Source organism: Petaurus breviceps, unplaced genomic scaffold, assembly GCF_028583685.1.
Source record: "Petaurus breviceps papuanus isolate PSGF00001 unplaced genomic scaffold, PetGlider_PUasm1.0 108, whole genome shotgun sequence".
NCBI classification, from domain to species: Eukaryota; Metazoa; Chordata; class Mammalia; order Diprotodontia; family Petauridae; genus Petaurus; species Petaurus breviceps.
In genome coordinates this window covers 3462340-3475731 of record NW_027185593.1, presented here as the reverse complement: position 1 = coordinate 3475731, position 13392 = coordinate 3462340, and the positions used below count along the sequence as shown (strand labels likewise).

Genomic DNA, 13392 nt, shown 5'->3' with positions numbered 1-13392 from the left:
GCACGTCCATGGGGCATGGGAGATCTTTGAATCCCATAACCCTTACACCGGTGCTCTTACTCGCTGAGCCACCTGGCCGCCCCATTCTCTATATATTTTAGAAACGAGGCCTTTATAAAGAACTCTGGCTATAAATATTGTTTCTCTGCTTTCCTTCTAATGTTGATTGCATTGGTTTTGTTTGTGCAAAATTTTTTTTTAATTTAATGTAATCAAAATTACCCATTTTGCATTTCATAATGTTCTCTCTCTCTCTCTCTCTCTCTCTCTCTCTCTCTCTCTTGTTTGGCCATAAATTCTTCCCTTCTCCATAGATCTGACAGGTAAACTATTCCTTGCCCTCCTAATTTCCTTATGGTATCACTTTTTATGTCTAAATCATGTACCCATTTTGACCTAATCTTGGTGTATGGTATGAGATGTTGGTGTAAACCTACTTTCTGCCATACTATTTTCCAGTTTTCCCAGCAGTTTTTGAAAATAGTGAGTTCTTATCCCAGAAGCTAGAGTCTCTGGGTTTATCAAATAGTAGATTACTATGGTCATTGACTACTGTGTCTTGTGTACTTAACTTATTCCACTGATCCAGCACTCTATTTCTTAGCCAGTACCAAATAGTTTTGATGATTGCCGCTTTATTATATAATTTTAGATCTAGTACAGCCAGGCCAACTTCTTTGGCATTTTTTTTCATTAATTCCCTTGATATTGTTGACCTTTTGTTCTTTTAGATTAAGTTTGTTATTTTTTCTAGCTTTATAAAATTTTTTTTTTGGGTAGTTTGATTGGTATGGCACTTGAGTAAATTAATTTAGGTAGAACTGTCATTTTTAATACATTCGCTTGGTCTATCCATGAGCAATTGATATTTTTCCAGTTTTTTAGATCTGATTTTATTTGTGTGAAAGTGTTTTGTAATTGTATTCATATAGTCCCTGGGTTTGTCTTGGCAAGGAGACTCCCAAATTTTTAATATTGTCTATAGTTATTTTAAATGGAATTCCTCTGTCTCTTGGTGCTGGGCTTTAATGGCAATATGTGAGTTTACTTTATAGTCTGCAACTTTGCTAAAGTTGTTAATTATTTCAAGTAGTTTTTTTAGTTGATTCTCTAGGATTCTCAAGTATACCATCATATCTGTAAAGAGTGATAGTTTTGTTTCTTCATTGCCTATTGTAATTCCTTCAATTTCTTTTTCTCTTATTGCTAAAGCTAACATTTCTAGTACAATATTGAATAATATTACTTCAATATTCATTAGGGAAATTGGTCTATAATTTCCTTTTTTTTTTTTTTAAAGCAATTGGGGTTAAGTAACTTGCTCAAGGTTACACGGCCAGGTGTTTCTGGGTGAGTGCTAAGTGTCTGAGCCCAGGATTTGATCCCCAGGTCATCCCAACACTGGAGCCAGTGCTCTTACTCACTGTGCTACCTGACCGCCCCGGTCTATAATTTTCTGTCTCTGTTTTGACTCTTCCTGGTTTAGGTATCAGCACCATATTTGTGTCACAAAAAGAATTTGGTAGGACTCCTTCACCTATTTTTCTGAATAGTTTATATAGTATTGGAATTAATCACTTTAAATGTTTGGTAGAATTCACTTGTAAATCCATCTGTCCCTGGAGATTTTTTCTTAGGGAGTTCATTGATGGCTTGTTCAATTTCTTTTTCTAAAATGGGGCTAATTAAGTATTTTATTTCCTCTTCTGTTAATCTGGGCAAGTTATATTTTTGTAAATATTCATTCATTTCACTTAGATTGTCGGATTTATTGGTATACAGTTGAGCAAAATAGCTCCTAATTATTGCTTTAATTTCTTTGTTGGTGATGAATTCACCCTTTTCATTTTTGATACTAATAATTTAGTTTTCTTTTTTTAATCAAATTAACCAAAGGTTATCTTTTTTATTGTATTTTTTTCATAAAACCATCTTTCAGTTTTATTAATTTCTTCTTTGATTTTCAGAATTCCTAATTTAATTGGGGATTTTTAATTTGTTCTTTTTCTAACTTTTTTAGTTGCATGACCAATTCATTGATCTCTTCTTTCTTTATGTTATTCATGTAAGTATTTAGAGATATAAAATTTCCCCTAAGAACTGCTTTGGCTGCATCCCATATACAACAGTCTTTAAAGGAAGGTAGGATTCCTGAATGGTGTGGTCAAGGAAATATTGGGAGCTGAAGGAAGTGGTTAACAGGAAATCTGCCTTTTCTTCCATTTGGTCAACTGTGTGTCCAGGGGTATGAGAAAAGGTACATCCAATAATGGAGAGGAGACCTGGAATGTAGTTGTCTTCCAGCATGACACAGGTTTCTGTTAGGCCAGTATATATAGATTTATACATTTTCCTCATCTTTAATGTGAGAGGATTAGACTAGATGATCCCTGATACACCTTCTAGCTCCAGTATTCTCTCTTCAGTGTTCAAAGATCTCTCTCTTTTTTTTTTTAGACCATTCTGTGTTCTATCTTATAAGGTTACCTTCTTCCTTTTATGTCCCATGAAATTCATTTTGTATCAATAGCTTACAAAATTTATAGTACTTAGACACCTGAAAACAGAGGGTAGTGACGGAAATTTAAAAAGCCATGTAATTTCTTGAGTCTGATATAGGAACTAGTATGCCCTTCTCTGTGCCTTTGATCTTGCAATTTGTTAGAAATAGATACTGGGCTTTCTAAATTGAGAATCACTGGTAAACTGGAAAGATGCTATAAAGTGCATGCTAGGTTGTCTCACCTTCCACCATCACCTTAGCAACCTGCCTTCCGGGCAGTATTTCAAAGCCTGTTTTATTTTTCAAATATTCGGTAAAATTGATTGCAGAAACACATAACTTAAATAACTAGGTCATAGCAAAAATGTTTTATTTATACCATAACTGGACACTCTTCAGCAGTTGATTTATTTGCAGTTTTGCCTGTAGAGGGATGAACTAGATGGGAGCTCTAACCCTCAGCTTCTGTGTTTGTTCATTTTTAGCAAGTTAACACATTTAAGAAGAATGAGAAAATCTTGCCACCAGAAAGAGCATGGCATAGTAGGAAAATGACCAAATTTGGCATCAGACTTGGATTTATATCTGGCTTCTGACATTTTGTAACAGTATAAACCAGGAAAATCTCTTAACTTCTCTGTTTCTGCCTCTACAAAATAAATATCATAACATTTAAATTACCTACTCAGAGGGTTTTTATGGAGGAAATCCTTATAAATTTTAAAAAACATTTTCTAAACTTTTAAAACCTAAGTAAATAGGAGGTTTTAAAAATATATATAAATGTCAGCTTGTGAAAAGACAGTGAAGCTGAAAAACAGCTATTCTGGGAAATGCACATGACTAAAGAACCCTTTGTCTTGAATTTGATCTGATTATTTTTGTCTTTATGAGGAAAATGTTCAAAAAATGTGATTCATTGGTCCCTTAACCAAAATTTATCTTTGAAAAGGGGTCACTTTTTGTGAAAGGGTCACATCAGCCCTTTTCTTTGGAGGGGAAGGCATTCTTGTGTCCTCCTTATAGTGAAACAGAAAGAATATTTCCATGAATGACAATGCCCATTTTTTCCCACTTAATAGTATTTTATTTTTTCCAATTTCATGTAAAGATAGTTTTCAACATTCATTTTTATAAGATTTTGAGTTCCAAATTTTTTTCTTCCTCCCCACCTTAAGACGACATGTAGTCTGATATAGGCTATACATGTACACAGACTTATTAGACATATTACAAAAGGGAAAACCACGAGAAAGGAAAAAAAAGAGAGAGAAAATAGTATGCTTTGATCTGCATTCAGACTCCATAGCTCTTTGTCGGAATGTGGATAGCATTTTCCATCATGAATCTTTTGTAAATTGCCCATTATTTTGAAAAGTTTTCTTTTAACTGTTTAAGCTTCCTAAATGAGACCCATAATTGTTCACTTCTTCATTTTTCAGACAATAACATCATAAGATCATAGATTTAGAGCTGGAAGAACATTAGGAATTATTTAGTCTACCCTCTACTTTTATGGATGTGGTCTTGAGTTCACACAACTAGTAAGTGGTTTGGTTCTGCAAACTAAGAAGTAGTCAGCTAGCCTGATAGCCAGTGAGGTTAAATGCTCAGTTCAGTGTCATATAGTAAGTGGTAGAGCTGAGGTTCAAGCTTAGGTCCTCACCTGCCAAATACAGCATAATTGGAGGGGACAGCCCCTAAATGTAATACATCTTTTATATATGTTGAAGAACGGTTAGAATTATTGATTATGTGGCATGGTTGAGGGACAGTTGATGGGCAGCCTCTGTTGTTCCAGTGGTTGACATAAAATGTCAAGATAATTCAAGAAAGGCTTCCAGCAAATTGGGAAAACCGTCCTTGGGGGATTTATGGGAGCATATGGCTAAAGGTCCCAGAGAATGGAAAAGTGTGGATGAATGGCTCTCTTGGAGGGTACCCATATCAGTTGAATTACAGGTGTTTAAGCATCGTCTGTTTTGTTTTCTTTTTCAGGCTAAATACATATCTCAGTGTATTGATGAGATCAAACAAGAATTGAAGCAAGACAATATTGCAGTAAAAGCAAATGCAGTCTGCAAGCTTACCTATGTAAGTACAGTGGTTTGTGAATTACATTTCATTGTATGGTTACTAATTTAAATGGGCTGTACCACCAAATATGCCCTATGCCCTCTCACTGCTTTTTCTATAACCCATTTAAAAAACAAATTTTATTGATATCTTTTGTTTTTACATCACTGAAATTTATCCTCCCTCCCCAGAGTCATCCCATATAACAGATAATATTTTTAAAGGAAAAAAATAGATAAAAAGAGGAAGAAGAACACATATACAACCTATATTGAATTGCTTCTCTTCCCAGTAAGGGTATGTGACAACAGAGAAAGGGAAAGAATCTGGAATTCAAAGTTTTAAAATCAAATGTTTAAAATATATATATGTATATTTATTATTATTATTGTTTTACATGCAGCTGGGAAATAAGATATACAAGTACTGGGGCATAGAGATCCACTGTGCCCTACTGGAAAATCGGAGAGGGGTTGGGGGAAGATATAGGAGAGAACAGATTGGGGGAGGAGGTATTCAGTAGGATCGCTGTTTTGGGGGAGTGGGTAGGGGGAAAATGGTGAGAAATTTTGTAACTCAAATTCTTGTGGAAATGAATGATATAAACGAAAAATAAACATAAAATTTAAAAAAAAAAAGGAAAAAGAAAACATTCAACAAAACTGGATCAGTACATCAAAAAAGTCCACAATATAGGTCTGGTGACTGTAGATCTCCCACATTTACAAAGAAGGCTGAAGTGGAGGGTGGGGGAATAGCTTCTTTTCTTTGGGACCATCTCATGCTTGTTCTTTGTAATTTTGTCATATTTTCTTTTTAATTTCTCCCTTTTTTATGTTAAAAATATGTTTTAAAAATAGTTTAATTTTGGGAGAAAAATAATTTTTATGCTAAATTATGACACAGCAAATACTTCCCAGCTAACCCTCAAATATATCGACTTTTAACAAAATGACATGATATTTCTTGGTAGAAAGGCTTGGGGATTATATAGAAGTATACATACATTCTTAGATAGAAGCAACATTGGCTTTTAATTATTTTTCTGGTTTCTAAATTCTTGTTAAATATTTTCCTCTGGATCATCCCTGCTAAGAGTTTTCAAGTTTGATTGCTAAGAATTATGGTGGGGTGGGGGAGAGAAGGGGGAGGTTATCATCCATAGTTTTGGAAACTACTTCTTCCTTTAGGTCTGACGGAGGCCAGGTCCGTTACCTTTTATAGTAATGCTAAGTCATAGAAACAATTCTTTCTCTTAGCTTCAATTCAGGCCAATTTCTAGCTGGGGGTACAAAGTGCTTTTTTACTATTAAGATATTTATGCAAAGTAGGGGAAGGGCCCAAGCATTTAAGTGACAACTATGTACCAAGCACTGTTGTAAGTGCTTTACAAATATTATCTCAATTGATCCTCTCAACAACTCCAGGAGATAGATGCTGTTATGATCCCTATTTTACAGTTGAGGAAACAGAGGCAAGCAAAGGTTAAGTGACTTATCCACTTACATAGCTAGTAAATGTCTTAGATTAGATTTGAACCTCATGTCTTCCTGATTCTAAGCCAAGAGCTCTTTCCATTGCATCATTTAGCTGCCTAAGTGAAAAGTGCTTTGCAAACCATAAAGGACTATATAAATGTTAGGTTATATTACTGAAGTGGTTTATCAGATGCTTACCTTCCTATTATCTCTAGGATCAAATAGAAAATACTCTGATTAGCATTTAAATCCCTTCATAACCTGATTTGTTACTAATTTCCAGTCTTATAATTTACTCACTTATATTTTCTCAGTGACCCAGTGACACTGGCTTTGCTATTCCTCTCATATGACATGTCCCTTGACTTCATGCCTTTTCACTGGTAGGAATGCTCTTAATTCTTATCACCTCTGTTTCCAGCTTCTCTGGCCTCCTGTAAAACTCATTGAACTTTCCCCATTTGTAAAAGACCTGTTCCCCTCTTTTTCCTACCCTATCCCCTCTATTGCCAGTGCCTCCCCTCTGGGGTTACCTTCCACTTACCTACATAGTTGTTTGCATGTTGACCCCTCCATTAGACTTTGAGTTCCTTCAGGGCAGTGACTCTGCAAATCTGGTGCTTATTAGCACAGTGCCTGACACAGTAAGCGTTTAATAAATGCTTATTTACTGACTCACTGACTCCTGGCTTGGAGAGGATCTCTCTATTCTTGTATTCTTTTTTGAAAAGTTGAATATTATTAATTTTTCTAATTTAATATTTTATTCTCCCAATTACATGTAAAGACAATTTCTAACATTAATTTAAAAATATTTTTGAGTTCTGAATTCTCTCTCTCCCTCATCTACCTCATCGAAAAGCAGATAATTTGATATAGGTTATACATGTGCAGTCATGCAAAACATATTTCAACATTAGCCATTTGAGAACAACATATGTGAATGAAAACAGACAAATAACCAAAGAAAAATAAAGAAAAATATGCTTTGATCTACATTCACACTACATCAATTCTTTATCTGGAGATGGATAGTATTTTTCATTCTAAGTCTTTCAGAATTGTTTTGATCACTGTTTTGCTGAGAATAGCTAAGCCATTCACCGTTGATCATCATACAGTATTGCTGTTACTGTGTACAGTGTTCTTCTGGTTCTGCTCATTTCACTTTGCATCAGTTCATGTAAGTCTTTCCAGGTTTTTCTGAGAGTGTCCTGTTCATCATTTCTCATAGCACAATTGTATTTCATCACAATCACATACAACAACTTGTTCAACAATCCCCCAGTTGATTTCCTGTTCTTTGCCACAACTAGAAGAATGACTATAAATATTTTTGTACATATAGGTTCCTATCCTTTTTGATTTTTATCTCTTTGTGATATAGACCTGGTAATGGTATTGCTTGGTCAAAGGGTATGCATGGTTTTTTAGCCCTTTGGGCATGGTTCTATATTGTTCTCCAGGATGTCTGAATCAATATACAACTTTACTAACAGTGAATTAGTGTCTTACTTTTCCCCACATCCTCTCCAACATTTGTCATTTTCCTTTTCTGCCATATTAGCCAATCTGATAGGTGTGGGGTGGTAACTCAGAGTTGTTTTACTTTGCATTTCTCTAATCAATAAGGGATTTAGATCATTTTTTAATATGACTATAGATAACTTAATTCCTTTATCTGAAAACTGCCTGTTCCCATCCTTTAACTATCAGTTGATGAATGGTTCTTATTTCTGTAAATTCTATTCTTATATTCTTAGGCTGTGTTCATCATCAGAAAGTTAACTCTTGAGTAATTAATGGGATGGGAGGGGGAGGGTAGCAACTCATAAAGTGTGCCTTTATTCTCTGTCTCAATACAGGGAGCACCCATCCAGATGATCCCTGAGACCCTGGGGAAATGAAGGACTGTGGTGTGGAATTTCATCACATTGACACAAATATAAAGTGTAACACTCTTGTGCCTGGGATAGTTTTGTGCATTGTCCTTTGAACAGATTTTTTTGTGTCATATTTTAAGTGGATATCAAGCCTTAAAATGTGCACACATACAAAAGTACATGGTCCTAACATGGCCTTCCTCCACATCTATAATTCTCATTCTTGCCTTTTTTTGAAGGTTTATGGGTCATTAGTAAGGAACTATAAAGTTATGGTATCTTACTCTTATTCCTAACAGTTACAGATGTTGGGATATGACATCAGCTGGGCTGCTTTCAACATTATTGAAGTAATGAGTGCTTCAAAGTTTACATTTAAGGTAAGAGGCCATCGTGTTTGTTTTTAAATATGATACTCTCTGTCACCATTTTAAAGACCGGTACAGAGATCCTCAACCTTTTTTTTGTTGTTGAGGAAGAACCTATTATTTCCTCCAAACCTTTAGATCTTGTATAGGAGGAATAAAGCTGGAAGTGAGAGAGGGATGCTACCTATTGAGTCCCTGAAAGAAGCAAAGGAAGGGGAAGGGGAAGGAGCCACTGCTCGTACCTTCCCTCTCTTCCTTTCTATGTCCTTCCTTCTGTCCACTTTTACTTAAGAGACATAGACTGTATTTAGCAAAATTTAGAATACATTCAGTTGTTTGCTTAAAATATAATTTGAGATTTACAAGGATGTAGTTTAGGATACATATTTGATCCACCATAAAGGCTAGACTGTAGCATTCGGTTTTTTAAAGTTATTGATTGCAAAAATGAAGTTCGTGGAAATGGGAATGAACAACCAAACTGGTAATTGCTCTTCTGTGTCAGTTTTAGGCAAAGTCTTATTGAATGACATGTAGCATTTTAAAATCACTGCCATTCTAAAACATTAAAAAGCTAGGTTGGAATGTTAAACAAATGTTTTGTTGTCTTGGCCAGCCAGAGTTAACAGCTCCACATGTATCTAGCCTGTAGTTCTTTCATGACTACAGGTTTTGTTTTTCTTGTGACTGATGCTCCTAAAGCAGGAGCTTTAGTTCCAAGAAAGGCAAGAATGGTGGCAAAAAATTTAATGCTTCTGTTTTTCTAAATAAACAGCGAGTTGGTTATCTAGCTGCTTCTCAGTGCTTTCATGAAGGAACTGATGTAATTATGCTGACTACCAATCAAATTCGAAAGGTAAGTGATCAGTTTCAGCTGGAACCACTGTTTAGTAAGATTTCACTGTTTCTTGTGTACATGTTTCTCTCTTCCAAAAAGCCATTTGTTCTCATTTATAAGGATTATAATTAGGTCATGATCATCTCTATTTAAAAGTCAATCTAATATAAAAGGGAAAAGACCCTACTGCAAAGTAATCTAGCAAGCAAGTTTCCTGTATAGTTTATTTTTCCCCAGAAAAGACAAGACAAAAAGGTGAAAACAGTTGCTATAGGAAATAATGAGGCAAATTTTATTTGTTTTGCAAAAACTTGGAGGATTCTGGAAAAATTGTTTAATATATATCATTTTTGAACTTTTTACTGTGAGCCTCCATTTCTTCATCTCTAAAATGGGGGTAATAGCACCCATCACAGAAGGTTTTTGTGAGGATAATAATATTAGCTAGTATTTATATAATGCTTTATGCAGTTATTTCATTTGATCCTCCCAATAGCCTGGTGATGCAGGTGCTATCATTCTCTCCATTTTATAGATGATGAAACTGAGGCCTAGAAAGATTGAGTGATTTACCCTGAGTCATACAGCTAGTAAGTGTGTGAGATCTGATTTGAACTCAGATCTTCTAGACTCCAGCTCTAGTGTTCTATCCACTTTGACATCTAGCTGCCTCTAATGAGATGATGTATGCAGAGCACTTTGCAGCACTTTCACACTTTATATAAGTGTGAACTACCTTAATACTTCTTGGGTATTTTGAGGGTTGGTCTATTAAAGTATTCTTTAAGTAATTTGCATTTCCTAGATATCTGTATGTGAGATGGTCATTGTTGCCTTTTCTTTTGCCTTCTCCCTGATGACATTCCATCAGACTTGGTGGGGAAGAAAATTGAGTATTAGTTTTGGGTTATATGTTTGTTGTTAAGGCTTATTTTTCTTGTGTTAACTAACATTGAATGAGTGTCAGAAGTAGATTACTTTCCTCTTTGAGGAAAATCAGAAAGTGATTAATTCAGTAATGTCTTCTTCATTTTTTTCACTTCAGGCAACTTTTTTTGAGGGGTGAAGCATTGATTTCATTCCTTAGTTATATAATAATTAAGATAATATAATGGGTCTGGAGTCAGGAGGACCTGAGTTCAAATGCGGCCTCAGACACTTAACACAAATAGTAGTCATGTGACCTTGGGCAAAGTCACTTAACCCCAATTGCCCTCCAAAAAGCAAAAAAGAACCAAAAAACAAAAAAAGATAACAAAATTGGAGGCAGTTAGGTGGCACAGTGAATAGAGCACCGGCCCTGGAGTCAGGAGGACCTGAGTTCAAATTCGGCCTCAAACACTTAACACAAAAACTAGCCGTGTGACCGTAGGCAAGTCAACCCCAATTGCCCTCCCCAAAAAAGCAAAAAAAAAAAAGATAATATAATGGATTAAGGATATATAATATACAAATCAGCATCTGGCAGACTTTTAATGACTAAAGACAGCTACTTTTTTTCTAAATGGACTAAGGTGAGCTGAGTGTGGGTATTGGCCTTTTTCTCATCCTCCCTGACTATGCTTCTGGCCCATATATAAACCCAAACCAGAAGAAAAACTCAGGTACAGAGCCAAGAATGTGACCGAGTCCAACTTTGGAAGTCAGATACAGAAGCAGATCATTCACCCAGTGTTTTCAGAAAAGGTAATTTGAGGACATCAGAATGACTTGTTGGAGCTGTGGATGCAGGACCAGGGATGTATTACCTTGAAGGAAGATACAAGTTGGGTCTGACTTTTGAGTTTTTTGTAGTGCATAACAGCACCCTAGTTGTTTGCTGGAGGCACAGGTTGCTGCCCCCTGTCGAAGGCTAGAGTTAAAGCTAAATCTTTTTTTTTTTTTATGTCAGCAACAGTTGTTGAACACACTTGCTCTTTGTATTCTCTTGAAGATACAGAGAGGTATAATACAGAACCCTTGCTGTTAAAAAAGTTCTTACAGTCTTGTTGGGGAGAAAGAACATACACATCCATGTATATCTCAGCCCCATCCAGTTCCTTCCCTGTGCAATGTCCTCCCCTCCCTCCCATACAGAGAAGTTACAACACAATGTAGCATGTGCTTAGTACTAAATAAGTAATGTTTTAAGAACCACAGGTGTTCCTAGGAGGGTGAAGTCATTGAGGTCTAGAATAGTCAAGGAAAGCTTAGAGTTGGGCATTCAGAAAAGTGAGAGTAGGACTTAGATAAGAGGAGAGAAGGAAGGGGAGTGTAGAAGGGTGTGATTAGAGGAGGAGGCGTGGAATTGATTGGGAGTGGGACTTATTGTCTTGGGGGTCAGTGAGTTCACCACTCTGACTTTAGGCAATATATTTTTAGATTATTTAATAAATGAGAGAGTTCTTTTAAAAACTGCAAAGGATTATCCACATATATATGGTGTTAGATAATATAGAGGAATAGTTAGAATGGTAGCTTGTTGAAAGCTTTAAATGCCAGCCTGAAGTAAAATTTAAATATTAAGCATTAAAATAAAGTTTGGCCTTCATCCTGTAGGTAGTTTGATAGCAACTGAAAAGAGGCCTTCTAAATGAACTTGTGTGTTCCTATTCAGTACAAGTAACAAGTAGAGTAACCGTGATCATCCATACATCCATTTATCCATCCATCCATCCATCCATCCATCCATCCATCCATCCATCCATTCATTCATTCATTTTTCAAAGAAACATTCTCTCCCCCTTGTTCTTCCTTGACTGATCACTCTTACAGGGCTTTTTATCTTCTTTAGTGACCTAGTAAAGTGCCGTAGCAGTTTTCTTTGGCTTCCAGGTGACCATTCTCTAACTATTCAGAAAAGAATACTATGGAAACAAGGAACTTCTGTCAAATAAGTTGCAGGTGATATGGGGTGAACTCTGCTTTTGCTGTCTTCAGCCCTGAACACAGGCTTGTGCAAAATTTGTATTTTATAATTCTTACAAAGGCCCGAATGGAAAATCCTATGCTGAATATTCTTGTCTCTTAGCTTGAATATTAAATTTCCTAGTGGGCTTAGTGAATAAAACTTCAACCCAAATGCACTTCAAAATAATGTACAACACAATGTCTTTTACCCTAGCCTGGGGAGCAAGAATTCAAAATGTATGTTGTAGTTGTTGAAGAAAAAATATTAATACTGTACCCCTGCATTTTCATCTGGCCAGAAACAATTTTATTTAATTTAACATAAATACCAAGCTATCTCTGGCTTAATGAGAGAAATATCCAGAATGACAAAGTGCCCTTGGAAATGTCTCCCCTCCACCCTGCCAGGACTATGTGAGGTAACAGTTATAGAAATCTTGAACAAGGGAAAGACCATAAGAAGTTCAAATACATTTTGAGGTTAGCAATCAAAAATAGTTAAGTAACAAAGTCATTCCTACCTGGACCACTTAAAGCTTCAAGGCATCAATGTGACTTCTCCCAGAGGTTAACATTGAGAGTTGGTTCCCACTAGCAGATTCCCTTGTAATGAGAAAATAGAGCACTGTCTTTGGCTAAATCTCTTCAGGGGTTGTGGAAGACTGGAACTCAAAACTTCTGTTCCATCTTTAATCCATTTCCTTAGGAAAGACCTTTTGTCATTAACACCTGATAGTGTTGGAGGGGTAATAGAAAAGGGGCTTTTTAGACTAGAGAAATATTGTTTCCTAATATTTCTGGTGGTACTAAAAATGTGGTTTTTGTATATACTTGCACATAGTAATGTCGAAAGATATGACAAAAAGATGATGAGGACAATACAAAGGAAGGCTTCAAGACTGCAATCTCCTTCTTCTCTGTTTTAATACTTTCTCACCAATTGGAATCAGTGAAGACTTGGAATAAGCCATAGAACTGTCCACACTTAAGGAACTTCTGAGCCTCTTGATAAATTACCATTTATACTATAGGGGGGAAACCCAACTGAAGGGCAAAAGAATTTTCCGTTTTTCAGTTCTAAGGAGTTACCCAGACTCTTATCCTTTTACTTAAACATATTTTACTATCACCCAAAACTTTGTGTCACCATCTGGTGATGTTATTTTAAAATTTGTGGTATTTTTTTTGTTGGTACCAACCCTTTAAGCAAGTATGATTTCTTGGACCCATTGATTCTTATAGATACACAACTCTGCTACATGTGCTTATAATGAGGAAGTCTACCTTATAAATTTCTGGTTCTGTGATTTATTATAATAGGTGAATAATTACATTTGTGGAATATTTGGTACCCAGC

General features: G+C 35.8%; 1 protein-coding gene across 1 annotated transcript in view; it reads left to right on the top strand.

The window, feature by feature from the left end:
- AP3D1 (adaptor related protein complex 3 subunit delta 1) overlaps positions 1 to 13392 on the top strand; it is a 152472-nt gene that overhangs the window by 58118 nt on the left and 80962 nt on the right. Inside the window, exons 2-4 of the mRNA XM_069073499.1 lie at positions 4502 to 4597; positions 8240 to 8320; positions 9084 to 9164. Of these exons, the coding sequence (XP_068929600.1) occupies positions 4502 to 4597; positions 8240 to 8320; positions 9084 to 9164 (258 nt within the window). The remainder of the gene's footprint in view (positions 1 to 4501; positions 4598 to 8239; positions 8321 to 9083; positions 9165 to 13392) is intronic.